The sequence below is a fragment of the Trichomycterus rosablanca genome, chromosome 20 (assembly GCF_030014385.1).
Source record: "Trichomycterus rosablanca isolate fTriRos1 chromosome 20, fTriRos1.hap1, whole genome shotgun sequence".
Classification (NCBI taxonomy): Eukaryota; Metazoa; Chordata; class Actinopteri; order Siluriformes; family Trichomycteridae; genus Trichomycterus; species Trichomycterus rosablanca.
This window is the reverse complement of record NC_086007.1, coordinates 462095-474867: the sequence shown is the minus strand read 5'-3', so window position 1 is coordinate 474867 and position 12773 is coordinate 462095. Positions and strand designations below refer to the sequence as shown.

Sequence of the window (12773 nt, the reverse complement as noted above, 5' to 3'; positions counted from 1 at the left end):
TTTCCTCGCTGTGTGTGTGTGTGATGTTGGGTCCGTGTGTGTGTGTGTGTGTGTGTGTGTGTGTGATGTTGGGTCCGTGTGTGTGTGTGTGTGTGTGTGTGTGTGTGATGTTGGGTCCGTGTGTGACTGTAGAACCCTGAGCGGAACATTCGGGGCGGCGGCGGCAGCGTGTAAAGCTCCGGCTTCATTCCCGCGTCTGTAATGTGAGTGATCGCCTCTATTACTGAATGTAAAAGAAATGTTGGTGCTCAGAAGCCCCTCTGAAATCTCATTAGCGGGGTGTACCGCGCCCCCGCCTGATGGATCACGGCACTTGTGCGGCGTGGCGCTCTCCGGGCCGCGCGATGAAGAGGAATAACGGGTCCGAGTGTCGCCGCGCCGCGTCTGATGACGGATACGTGTCGTTAAGGGCGCCCCCGGACGCCCCGCCGCTGGGGCCGTAACGAAACGCGACCAGAAACCATCACTCCCACTTCTTACCTGACGGGAAACACGACCAAATAAGGGCGTCTGGATTCAAGAACATCACAGCAGCACCTTTTGGCAGGCTTTCTGCTAGCCGGGCCTTCCCTAAACTGATGCAGCCAAAGTTGGATGCTCTTCCTCATCCAGCAAAAATGCGTCTAACCCATCGGTCCTTCTCCACCACACTTCACAGCTGCTACTGTGTATACGAGCTGGCACTTGTGAGGTGATTTGTTTGACTCCAGAGTCCGGTTGTGGTGTGCTTTACACCACTCCAGTCGGCCCCTAGCACACCAGAATGTGACACTCCCCAAATGAGTCGCCACCAAGTGAGCAGCTCTGACTCGACCCTCAAAAACACACCAGTACTGTCACTCCTCCTACACCACACTTCACAGCTGCTACTGTGTGTATGAGGTTACTCCAGAGTCCAGCTGTAGTGTGCCTTACACCACTCCAGTCGACCCTTAGCACAGCAGAATGTAACGCTCCCCCAGGGGCCCTGCCTCGACCCTCGAGAACACACCCGTACTGTCACTCCTTCATCACATTTCACAGCTGGTGCTTGTGAGGTGACTTGTTACTTCAGAGTCCAGTTGTGGTGTGCTTTACACCACTCCAGTCGGCCCCTAGCACAGCAGAACTGGACGCTCACCAAATTAATGCCACCATGTGAGCGGCCCTGACTCCACCCTCGAGAACACACTTGTACTGTCACTCCTTCTCCACCACACTTCACAGCTGCTACTTGTGAGGTGATTTGTTACTCCAGAGTCTGGTTCTGTTGTACCTTACACCACTGCAGTCAGCCCCTAGCACAGCAGAATGTGACGCCCCAAAAACACACCTGTACTGTCACTTCTCCTCCACCACACTTCACATCTGATACTGTGTGTACGAGCTGGTACTTGTGAGGTGATTCAATACTCTAGAGTCCAGTTGTGGTGTGCTTTACACCACTCCAGTCGACCCTTAGCACAGCAGAACGTGAAGTGACGCTCCCCAAGGGGGCCTGCCTTGACCCTCGAGAACACACCTGCACGTGTGTAAGAGTTTACTCCAGAGTCCGGTTGTGGTGTGCCTTACACCACTCCAGACAACCCTTAGGACTGTGCATGTTAATTCTAGGTACGTGTTATTGTGCTGGTGGTCCTTCCTGTGGCAGTTTGGAACCCAGTAGTACCAGTTTCCTACACAGAGTCCAGGTCTCAACCCAACTCAAAACTTTTGGGATGAATTACACTCTGATTGTGAGCCAGGCGTTCTCTTTTCCTTTAGCATCAGCACCCGACCTGACTGACTCTGTCGACGGAGTGGGCACAAATTCCCACAGACACACTCCAGAGTCTTGAACCAGAAATGCTTCCCGGAACATTAGGTGATAATAAAGCTGAGAAGGAAAGACGGAGCGGTTTAATATAAACTCTCCCGGTTTGGAACACGACGGGCTGATGGTGCTGTTGTGGAGTTTCTGGGCGTCCGAAGACTTTTGGAGCGACGGTGCGTGGGCGTATCTTTTATTTACGAGCTCGGTGCAGCTGAGAGTTTCTCCTCAGCGCCGTGTGTGGGATTTCTAACAGGGATCATGATCTCCAACTCTAAATCTGTACCGAACTTCTCCAGGAACATCAGCAAAAAAAAACATCATGAATAAATAAACACGCACAAACAAGCAAAAGTATTGGGACGCCCGAGCAGGAGCTTATCGGGCACGCGGTATTAAAATATTGTGATCGTGTCAGCTAGAACAGCAGCCGCTCTTCTGAGAAGCCTCTCACAAGACTTACCAAGAAGTGTGTCTGTGTATGGGAATTTGTGCCCGGAATCTGTGTTCCGGTTCATCCCAGAGCTGTTGGGTGGGGCTGAGCTCAGAACTCTGAGCAGGACACTGGAGTCTCTTCAAGTCTTTATAGAGGTCGCTCACGCTGGAACAGGAAAGAACCTTCCCTAAACTGTTGTGTCAAAAGCACCAGGGATCATTTCCTTTTTATGATTAATTTATTACACCTGTTAGTGACTGTTGTGGCTGAAACAGGATTTTAATAATTAGAAGGGCGTCCCAATACTTTTGTCTGTGCTGCTGTATTGGGAATCGGCTATGACAGCGATGACACACCCACACTGACTCTGATATTCTGATGACACATGATCAGATCGTCGCATGTTTGGTCAGTAAATAAATATCTGGACGGCGTGGTTTCCGTATTTGCGTTGTTTATCTTGCGTTCTCAGTGAGTGTGAACCCGCCGCACCTCGCCGCTGTAATCCTGTTAGTGCGGTAAATAAGTGTTTATCAGCGCAGGAACAGCCTGGCAGTGCCAACGTCTCCATAATCGGATAGAAACCCGCCGGGATCTCATTAGATCAGGTTCTGCAGGACCTCATCAAGATCTGCTGCCGCCGCCACCGCGTTTCACTGGTTTCACTGTGTCCTTATTATTCTGATCCAGGATGATAATCACCACACGTGAGTGCCGGCGGGAGAACCAGGTACCGGAGGTGCTGAGCATGGCACCGTCACAGGCCTACTGAAAGCGGCAACAAAGCTCACGCCAAGGCTCAGAGCAGCGGCTGGACTGGTGTAAAGCACAGCACTGCTGGACTCCTTTCTTGTAAAGACATGAAGAAAAGCTCAGGGGCATGTGGGGTGCATGTGAAGGTTTGTGTGTGGGTGGGGCATGTTGGGTGTGTGTGGGGTGTGTGTGAGCTGTGTGGGAGGTGTGGGGCGTGTTTGGTGTGTGTGAGCTGTGTGGGGGGTGTGGGGCGTGTTTGGTGCGTGTGGGGTGTGTGTGAGCTGTGTGGGGGGTGTGGGGCGTGTTTGGTGTGTGTGGGGCGTGTTTGGTGTGTGTGGGGTGTGTGTGAGCTGTGTGGGGGGTGTGGGGCATGTTTGGTGTGTGTGGGGTGTGTGTGAGCTGTGTGGGGGGGGTGGGGCGTGTTTGGTGTGTGTGGGGTGTGTGTGAGCTGTGTGGGGGGTGTGGGGCGTGTTTGGTGTGTGAGGTGTGTGTGGGGGGGCTGTGTTGGGTGTGTGTAGGGGCGTGTGGGGTGTGTGTGGGGCGTGTTGGGTGTGTGTGGGGTGTGTGTGGAGCATGTGGGGTGTGTGTGTGTGTGTGTTACATGTGTGGGTTATGTGTGTGTGTGGGGGGGGCATGTGAGGTGTGTGGGGTGCATGTGAAGGGGTGCATGTGGGGTGGGTAGTGGGAGCGTGTGGGGTGTGGGTGTGTGCTTGCTCTACCATCCCATTGAACGCCCATGACTACCGGTCTCTACCTGCCATGTGTTACCCAAAAAAAAAAAAAAACACAGCAGTGTGTCTCCTGTCAAAAGGCCCCGCCCGCCTCCCCGAACATCATATACATCATCTGTGCCCGGTGTCACCCAGCACGCCTCGTATTTCTACCCCACATCGCCCTGGCATATGCTTCCTCACACTTTACTGATCACCAGACTCAGCTGCTCCGTCTCACTGGAGCTCAGACGGGTGAAACCACGGGGGGTCTTCAGTCCTCCAAAAAGCTCTTCACCATGTTCTGCAGGGAGTCGGTTCCGGTCAGGATTGCTGTGAGTCCTGACTTGGGGTGCTGGAGGCTGCGCTGAACAGGAACTCTGGTTTGGTCTGTCAGGTTGCCATGTATAAAGAAATCATTCTGCTGGGTCCAGTGGAGGTGTGCTTTACATCACCTGCATTCACTCACTTACTCACTCACTCAGACCTGTAACAGTTCAAAGCAGCCAATCCACCTTATGCATGTGTTGGAATGTGAGCACATTACTCAGTTGACTGGAAAATCTGAAATCAGGCTCAGACTGTCCTCTCAGCACCAGCGTTGCTCTGCAGCTCCCCTGATGCCAGCTGTGCCACTCTGATGCCCCCCCAGCGGCGGCATGAACTGTCAGTGTTGCGGCAGCAGTAATCGTCCAATCACAGCGAGCGCCTGAAATCTCTCAGCACGTTTGTACCGCTGTGTGTGTGTGTGTGTGTGTGAGTGTGTGTGTGTGAGTGTGTGTGTGTGTGTGTGTGTGTGAACGTCCTGACATTCTTCTCTGCTCTAACCTTATTCCAGTCACGTCCAGGCTCCTGCGTTCCCCTGTTCCACCCCCAGGACCCCCCCCCTTCACCCCCTCTTCACCCCTGCCAGGTTCAAGCCCTCCCGAACACACGCTGCGCCCAAATCCCAAACCCCCCCCACCCCCCGTCAGACCCATCAGTGTGGAATCCATTCACTCGTTAGTTCTGATGGATTTCTAACACACACCCCGTTCTCTCCGCCCACAGGTACAGAGACGCCGCTGAGTGCCCGGTGTCACCCGTCCGGTGCATGGTGGGTAAAATAAGGGCACCTCAGCCGGGGGGGCGAGGTCACAGAGTTTAGTCATACCCAATTTAACCCGCTCATCATGAAAAATGTGTTTCAGCCACGCCGGTCACTAACGTGTAATAAATCAATTATATAAAGGACATGACATGCTTCTGACTGTGCAGCAACAGTTTAGGGAAGGTCCTCTCCTGTTCCTGTGCACAAAGCAGCTCTTTAAAGACTTAATCTCTGTATGAGGATGATGATGATGAAGGACAGTGAGAGGATGTGAGAGGATGTGAGGGTTCGGTGGAGACGGTGACGTGGTGAATGTTCCTCGTTTTTGCTGAAATCGGCTTAATGTGAAATATTTGCATGTTTTTGATGTAAAGCCACGAGATCGAGCAGCAAGAATAAGTGTGTGTGTGTGTGTGTGAGAGAGAGTGTGTGTGTGTGTGTGTGTATGAGTGTGTGTGTGTGTGTGTGTGAGAGTGTGTGTGTGTGTGTGTGTGTGTGTGAGAGAGAGAGAGTGTGTGTGTGTGTGTGAGAGAGAGAGTGTGTGTGAGCGAGTGTGTGTGTGTGAGTGACAGAGAGAGAGAGTGTGTGTGAGTGTGTGTGAGAGAAAGACAGTGTGTGTGTGTGTGTGTGTGAGCGAGTGTGTGTGTGAGAGAGTGTGTGTGTGTGAGCGAGAGTGTGTGTGTCTGTGAGAGAGAGTGTGTGTGTGTGTGTGTGTGAGAGAGAGAGAGTGTGTGTGTGTGTGTGCTTCATCAGCATTTTAATGCACATTTTTGACTTTTTGGCTTGGTGGGTAGCACTGTTGTGTCACAGCGAGAAGGTCCTAGGTTCGATTCCTTTGGTGGAGCGGTCTGGGTCCTTTCTGCATAGAGTTTTGCATGTTCTCCCCGTGTATGTGTGGGTTTTCTCTGGTACCTCTGGTTTCCTTCCACAGTCCAAAGACATGCTGTTAGGTTAATACAGTGTGTGTGTGTGTGTGTGTGTGTGTGTGTGTGTGTATCCGGGGTGCTTCCCAATAAATCAGACCCACTGCGACCCTGACCAGGATGAAGTTTATTTGACGTTACATTAGCTAACTGTACTGTTTGTAGGGCAGTTGTAGCCAAGTGTTTAAGGTACTGGACTAGTAATCGAAAGCTCGCTGGTTTAAACCCCACCACTGCCAGGTTGCCACTGTTGGGCCCTTGAGCGAGGCCCTTATCCCTCAATTGCTTAGATTTTGTACTGTCACGGTACTGTAAGTCGCTTTGGATATAGGTGCTGAAAATGTAAATGTACTGTAGATTGAAAGCATGATCATGTGTTTTGAGTGCTCAGTAGTCCGGTGGTGGTGTGCTTTAGATCGCTCCAGCGCTTGGCATCATGTATTAGGATCGAACCCTGATCCATGAAGCTCCGCCTCAGCGATTTTACTCCCATTTATGGAATTTTGGGAACGTTTTTATACAATTTGGCATGTAAGAGGTTGAGAGGTTGGGAGTGGCGACTCGGTCAAAGTGGGGCTTGAACTGACAACCTTTTGACTACTAGGACTCGTGGCTGAGCTGTTGTTGCTCCTAGATTGACTCATTATGGTGTGATTCTGATTCTATACACCTGTAAGAGGTCTATATACTTTTGGTTGATGTTTGTGTTTGTGTTTTTCAGAACCGGTTCCACCTGCAGATGTTGACCCGCCTCCCTCCGTCCGGATTGGCCGAGCTGCTGCTGTCCGTTTTGCTGCGCGGGGCGTGGTCAGGTGGGGCGGCGGTCATCTGCCCGGGCGGAGACAATACCAGAGTGTTGGAACACCTCCGGAATCAGGGGCGGACCGGGCTGAACGGATCGCACTGGCACCTGTGGGAGACTCTGGACCTGAGTGACCAGCGGGGGGCGCCGACCACAGAGGAGGGCACCGACACCCATAACACACTTCATTCTCATGAACGACCCGTGGAGGAAGTACCAGACGTAGAACAGGAAGTGCGTGGGCTCCTGGCGCGGCTCCTGAACCGCACCGGCGGGGGTTCCGGCTCCAGCGTGGTGGTGTTGGGATCCGACCCCGAGTGCATCGCGGCGGTGCTCCGGGGGGCGGCGGGGATGGGCCGCGCCCTGTGGATTTTGGGGCATCCTTTGAGCCCGGACGCGTTGAGCTCTATCGGGGCCCCTCCGGGCCTGCTGGCGTACGGCGAGACCGCGCGGCGGCCCCTGAACTCTTACATACGTGACGCCCTGCAGCTGGTGGGCCGCGCCGTGACCGCCGCCAGCGCCGTGAGACCCGACCTGGCGCTTATGCAGAACATGGTCAACTGCTTCCACCAGCCTGATGAACACGAGGTGCCGTCGTCCGGCCAGTACCTGTCCAGGTAACCACTCACCTGAGCTCTGTTCACTATCATACTACACCTGCTGAGTGTGTGTGTGTGTGTGTGTGTGTGTGTGTGTGTGTGTGTGAGTGTGTGTGTGTGGACTCTTCCTGACATTCTTCTCTGCTCTAACCTTATTCCAGTCACGTCCAAGCTCCTGTGTTCCCCTGTTCCGCCCTCAGGACCCCCCCTCACCCCCTCTTTACCCCTGCCAGGTTCAAACCCTCCTGAACACACGCTGCGCCCCCCCCGTCAGACCCATCATAATATGAGTTAGTGTGGAGCTTCAGGTGTGGAATCAATTCCAGAGCTGTTGAGTGGGGCTGAGCTCAGGGCTCTGTGCAGGACACTGGAGCTTCTCTTCATGTCTTTACAGGAAAGGACCTTCCCTAAACTACTGCTTTGAAGTTGGAGACGTTATTTTTTTATATGATTTATTACAGCTGTCGTGGCAGAAACACAGAAATTAAATGATTAGACGTCCCAAACACGAGGGTCTTCTGTATTGTTTCTTTGGTCTTGTGTCTTCAGCCTTGGGTCTTCTGTTCAGTCCTGGATCTTTGGTTTTGGGTCTTGGTCCAGTTTCAGGACCCCAGAACACAAAAGTTTGGGTCTTTAGTCCTGGATCTTTGGTCTTTGATCTTTGGTTTTGGGTCTTCAGTCTCAGGTCCTGTGTCCTATATTCATTCTTTAGTCTTGGATCCTGGTTCTTCAGTCTTAAATCTTGGGTCCTTTGTCTTCATGATTGTTTCTTTGGTTTTGTGTTTTCAGCCCCGGGTCTTCTTTTTTGGGTCCATAGTCTTGGATCTTTGGTTTTGGGTCTTTAGTCTTGGGTCTTGGTCCAGTTTTAGGACCCCAGAACACGAAAGTTTGGGTCCTGAGGGCTGCACTCACCCAATAATGGATTAGCGTTTTGTTTACGGTGAGGATGTGGCAAACTTAAACAGCCGAGCGTTTATTATCGTGCAGTTTAGTATAAAACATGTTCTAGTTTGGAGAAGTTCTGGTTGTGGTCGTCATTCAGAGTCGTGAGAAGATGAAGACTCGGTGAAAATAAAATCTGAGGGTTAAATAAATCTGATGAAAGAGCTTTAAAGCCCTGACGAGCGACTCCAGCCGAACTCCAGACTGAACGAATTTGATCGGGTTTGATGTTCCGTATCACGTCAGGGTTCCGTTTTACCGCTGAGCGAGGTGCTTCAGGGTTCTGTGGTAGCGCGAGGTTCAGTTTCTCCTCCGTCTCCTCCAGTACGTCGTGCAGTTTATCTGATCTGCGGAGCTTCGAGAGGGTCACGCTGGATCTGTAAAACTGAGCGGTGGAGCAGTAAATCCTCACGGTTCTCACCGGGACCGACGCCGATAACATTCCCTCATCTCTCCGTCTGATTTACTGCTGCTGCTCTTCAGCTGGATCCATTTTCTCCTCAAACCAGCTTGAGATGTTTGATAAACCCGCTCATGAAGGTCAGGGAGAACGTTCAGAGACCGAACGGTGAGGAACGTCTGCATGAACGTGGATCTGTGAGGGCTGGTCACTGTTCTACACACACCTGACTTGTGAGGTCACAGTTTGTTTGTGTTCTTGTGACCGAATTCCCACAGACACACTTCAAAATCTCATGGACAGGCTGGTGGTGCAACTATGGTTGTGGAGTGTGGTGTCCAACAGGCTCAACGTAAGGTGTCCGGATACTTTTGGCCATGTAGCGTAACACAGCGCAGTGATATTCACCAGTCTATCCAAGTTCCGATTCATCCCAAACTGGTTTCCTGTGCACAATTCAAGTCTGGTGTGGAGAAACGATACACAGCCCTGACCTTTAACCCTGCTCACACCACTGGGATGATTTAGAACGCCGACTGTGAGCAAAGCCTTTGTGTTCAACATGGGTGTTCTTTTGACCGAATTCCCACAGGCACACTTCAAAATCTAGTGGACAGGTTTCTCAGAGGTTCATGGTGGTGCCACTACGGATACTTTCGGTCATGTAGCGTACCACACTGCTTGTCTCACAGTCCATCCAAGTTCCAATTCATCCCAGAGTTGTTCGGTAGGGTTAAGGTCGAGTCAGTGAAGATCCTACAGACTAAACTCGGCCGGCCTGAGCCTTTCTGGAGCTGGTTTAGTAGATGGGACAGCAGAACTGTGTCCACATACTTTTGGCCGTATATAAATTTGATTATTTTTTGGATGTTAATAAGTTTAAACACCAACCCGAGTGCTTTCACAGGAACCTGGTTGAGGTCTCAGTGCTTGTGGAGCTCACAGTGGAAGCCTCTGCACCAGGGTTATGAAGTTGCGTCCACATACTTTTGAAAACTCACCTGAAATCGTTTCTGTACGCCGGGATGGGAACACAGTCGGCAGTAATTTCACCCCCTGACCTGCAGATTTATTATCATAACGTCAGGAGCTCCACGCACTGAAGGAGAAGTGAACCCGCCGGGGATTGTGGGTAATCTCAGGGCTGATGGGTCGATCCTGTAAGAGGAGACGAATACTCACGGCTAAACGAGCTCGTCTGGACCTGCAGCGATCCTCCTACCTCCAAATAATCCTCCATTAAAGAGGAAATGAGTCCCGGAGATAAATCATCACAGCCGAAAGTGCCAACACCAACCCCCGAATTACAACCCCCGCCCCCCTCCCTCATCCCTCACCCCGCGCCCCTCTGCCCTCACCAACACCTCACCATGACCTGTGGGCACCACGGACGAGATTGTAATTCATACAGCAGGACAATATCGGTTCTTAATTAACGTTTCTGTTCTGTGATAATTAGATCAGAATCTCAGAATTAATCACGTCTGTCAGGTTCTCTATACAGCCAAAAGTATGTGGACACAGTTCTGCTCCCCGTCACAAAACCAGCTCCAGAAAGACCAGACGAGTTCAGTCTGTAGGATCTTCAGTGACTCGACCTTATACCTACCGAACAACTTTGGGACGAATCGGAACACAGGGATGCTAGAGGAATGGGAAATGGCCTTCCCTAAACTGTTCCCCACTTCTGATAGGAATGGGTGTGTTTGAAATATCTAACATCCACCTGAAGGTTCTTCTAAGCTTCTTCTGTCTCGTCCTCTCCTCTCAGATTTTTCTCCAACATCTCGTTCGAGGGTCTGACGGGTCACATCAGCGTCCGGCGCTCCAGGATCTTCACCGCCCATCACTTCCACATCTGGAGCCTCCGGCGGGACGCTCTGGGTCAGCCCAGCTGGGCCACCGTGGCGGAGTGGCGCTCCGGGAACCTGGAGGTGGACGACCAGAACATCTGGCTGGACGTGACCAAACGAGCGACAGTCCGGGACGTACCCGTGGATCCGGGAGAACGCTGGCATCCTGGAGTCCCCGTCCGGGGGCGCAAACTCCGGGTGGTGACTCTGGTCGAGCACCCGTTTGTGTTCGCGCGGGAGGCGGATGATGACGGGCGGTGCCAGGCGGGGCAGCAGTGTTTGGATCCAAGGACCAACAGGTCAGACGTCCTGGATCAGCTTTTTAAAGAGCTGGAGGTGGAGAACGGCACCTCGCTGCCGTCAGGGATGATCAAGTGCTGCTACGGGTTCTGCATCGACCTCCTGGAGAAGCTGGCGGAGGATTTGGGCTTCGGTTTCCAGCTGTACATCGTCGGAGACGGGAAGTACGGGGCGCTGAAGAACGGGCGCTGGACGGGACTGGTCGGGGATCTGCGCGGCGGTGTGGCGGACATGGCCGTCACCAGCTTCAGCATCACCTCGGCCCGGAGTAAAGTGGTGGACTTCACCAGTCCGTTTTTCTCCACCAGTCTGGCCATCCTGGTGCGCAGCAAGGACACGGCGACACCCGTGGGCGCGTTCATGTGGCCGCTGCACTGGTCCGTGTGGGTGGGCGTCTTCATCACGCTTCACGTCACCGCGCTCTTCCTGACGCTGTACGAGTGGAAGAGTCCGTACGGTGTGACCCCTGACGGGAGGAACCGGGTACGGCTGTTCTCCTACCCGTCTGCGATGAACCTCTGCTACGCCGTGCTGTTCGGCCAGACCGGTGCCAGGAAGACCCCCGGGTGCTGGACGGGGCGCTTCCTGATGAACCTCTGGGCCGTCTTCTGCCTGCTGGTGCTCTCCAGCTACACGGCCAACCTAGCCGCCATCATGGTGGGTGAGAAGATATTCGAGGAGGTGTCGGGAATCCACGATGAGAAGGTACGACTATCTCTCACACCGAACAAAAGTATGTGGACACCTAGAGTTTGTTCCTGTCACTGTTTACTCTACTGGTGAGGCTTTTCTCAACAATGGTTAAGCAATTGTGAGGTCAGGTGATGATGATGATGAATGAGAAGGGTTAGGGTTCATCTCCCAATTCATCCCAAAAATGTTTGATGGGGTTGAAGTTGGGAATCTGTGTAGACCCGTGAGGTTCCTCTGCATTAAACTCATCAAACCATTTCATTAATTTTACATACCTGTGAAACACCCAGGGTGGCACAGCGGTTTGCATATTCTCCCCGTGTCTGTGTGGGTTTCCTCCAGGAGCATCATCCTCTTTAGATATATGCGTGTGTGTGCCCTGTGATGGAGTTTTCCTAGGGTTCCTCAGGGGTTGTGTCCTGCACCAGGGGCAGTGTGGGGGGGGGGGTTTATGGGCGAGCATGTAGGGTTTGATGTTTTCTGCTCCACTCATGAGCTGTTCTAGTGTCTCTCAGCTCGGCTGCGTATTTTAATTCTTTTTTTTATTGTTTTTTGTTTGATTTTCCTTTATTTTGGCCAGTAGTTATTTGGTAGTTTGGGTTTTGATTGTGGCTCCACATACTCCTGCAGCTCCTCTATATTGAGATGCGGCTCATCTGGTTTCCAGAGGCCAAAATATTCAGAGCAGGACGAAGTTTAAACAAACAGCGACTGATTCAACAAAATAAGAATAAAGGAATAAAGTCTTCAGAATGTTAAACAGCTGGAGCTGCGATCATCACAGAGAACATGAACATGCGAATAAGAGAGATGAAGAACAGAAACACGCCGGAGATCTAATGAGAGAAAATCAAGTCAAAGTTTCAGGTTTTCATTTGTCGGTGCGTGACAGCGGATCATCAATCACACTAAACACGCTGCAGGAACATAAATACAGAGACTAAATGAGAAGAATAAACCCGGACGAGCAGCTAAATCTACTACAAACCCTCCTCCAAAAAATCATGGAACACACGGTACATAAAAAACTAAAATGATTATTATTTTTCATCTCTCCAATAATTAATCATTATTATTATTGATTTATTTGTATTAATACACTCAGTGTTTACTGATATGCTTATACAACTATATGAAACACTTTTAGATTAACACAAATAAAATTATCCCCGCTGTCCAGATACTTATGGGATGATATAACAGAATGATTCTGAGAAAGGTGAGGTCAGTCCAGAATTACACGGGAGGAGCTTGTTAATGATCTCAAGGGATCTGGGAGCAGAGAAATGCTGGATATGACCCCAAGAACACCATCCCCACCGGGCATTTCTCTGCCTCCAAACACGGCGAGTGGAGTTGATGCCAAAGAGCTCAATTTTGGTCTCATCTGACCATATCACATTCTCCCAAGCTTTCTCTGAATCATTCAGGTGTTCATTGGTAAACTTCAGACGGGCCTGTACATGAGCCTTCTTGAGCAGAG

At 51.5% G+C, this 12773-nt stretch overlaps 1 protein-coding gene across 1 annotated transcript in view; it reads left to right on the top strand.

Moving 5' to 3' along the window:
- The window catches only part of grin3ba (glutamate receptor, ionotropic, N-methyl-D-aspartate 3Ba), a 48636-nt gene that overhangs the window by 24391 nt on the left and 11472 nt on the right, over positions 1-12773 (top strand). Inside the window, exons 2-4 of the mRNA XM_063017270.1 lie at positions 6423-6666; positions 6718-7120; positions 10216-11302. Of these exons, the coding sequence (XP_062873340.1) occupies positions 6423-6666; positions 6718-7120; positions 10216-11302 (1734 nt within the window). The remainder of the gene's footprint in view (positions 1-6422; positions 6667-6717; positions 7121-10215; positions 11303-12773) is intronic.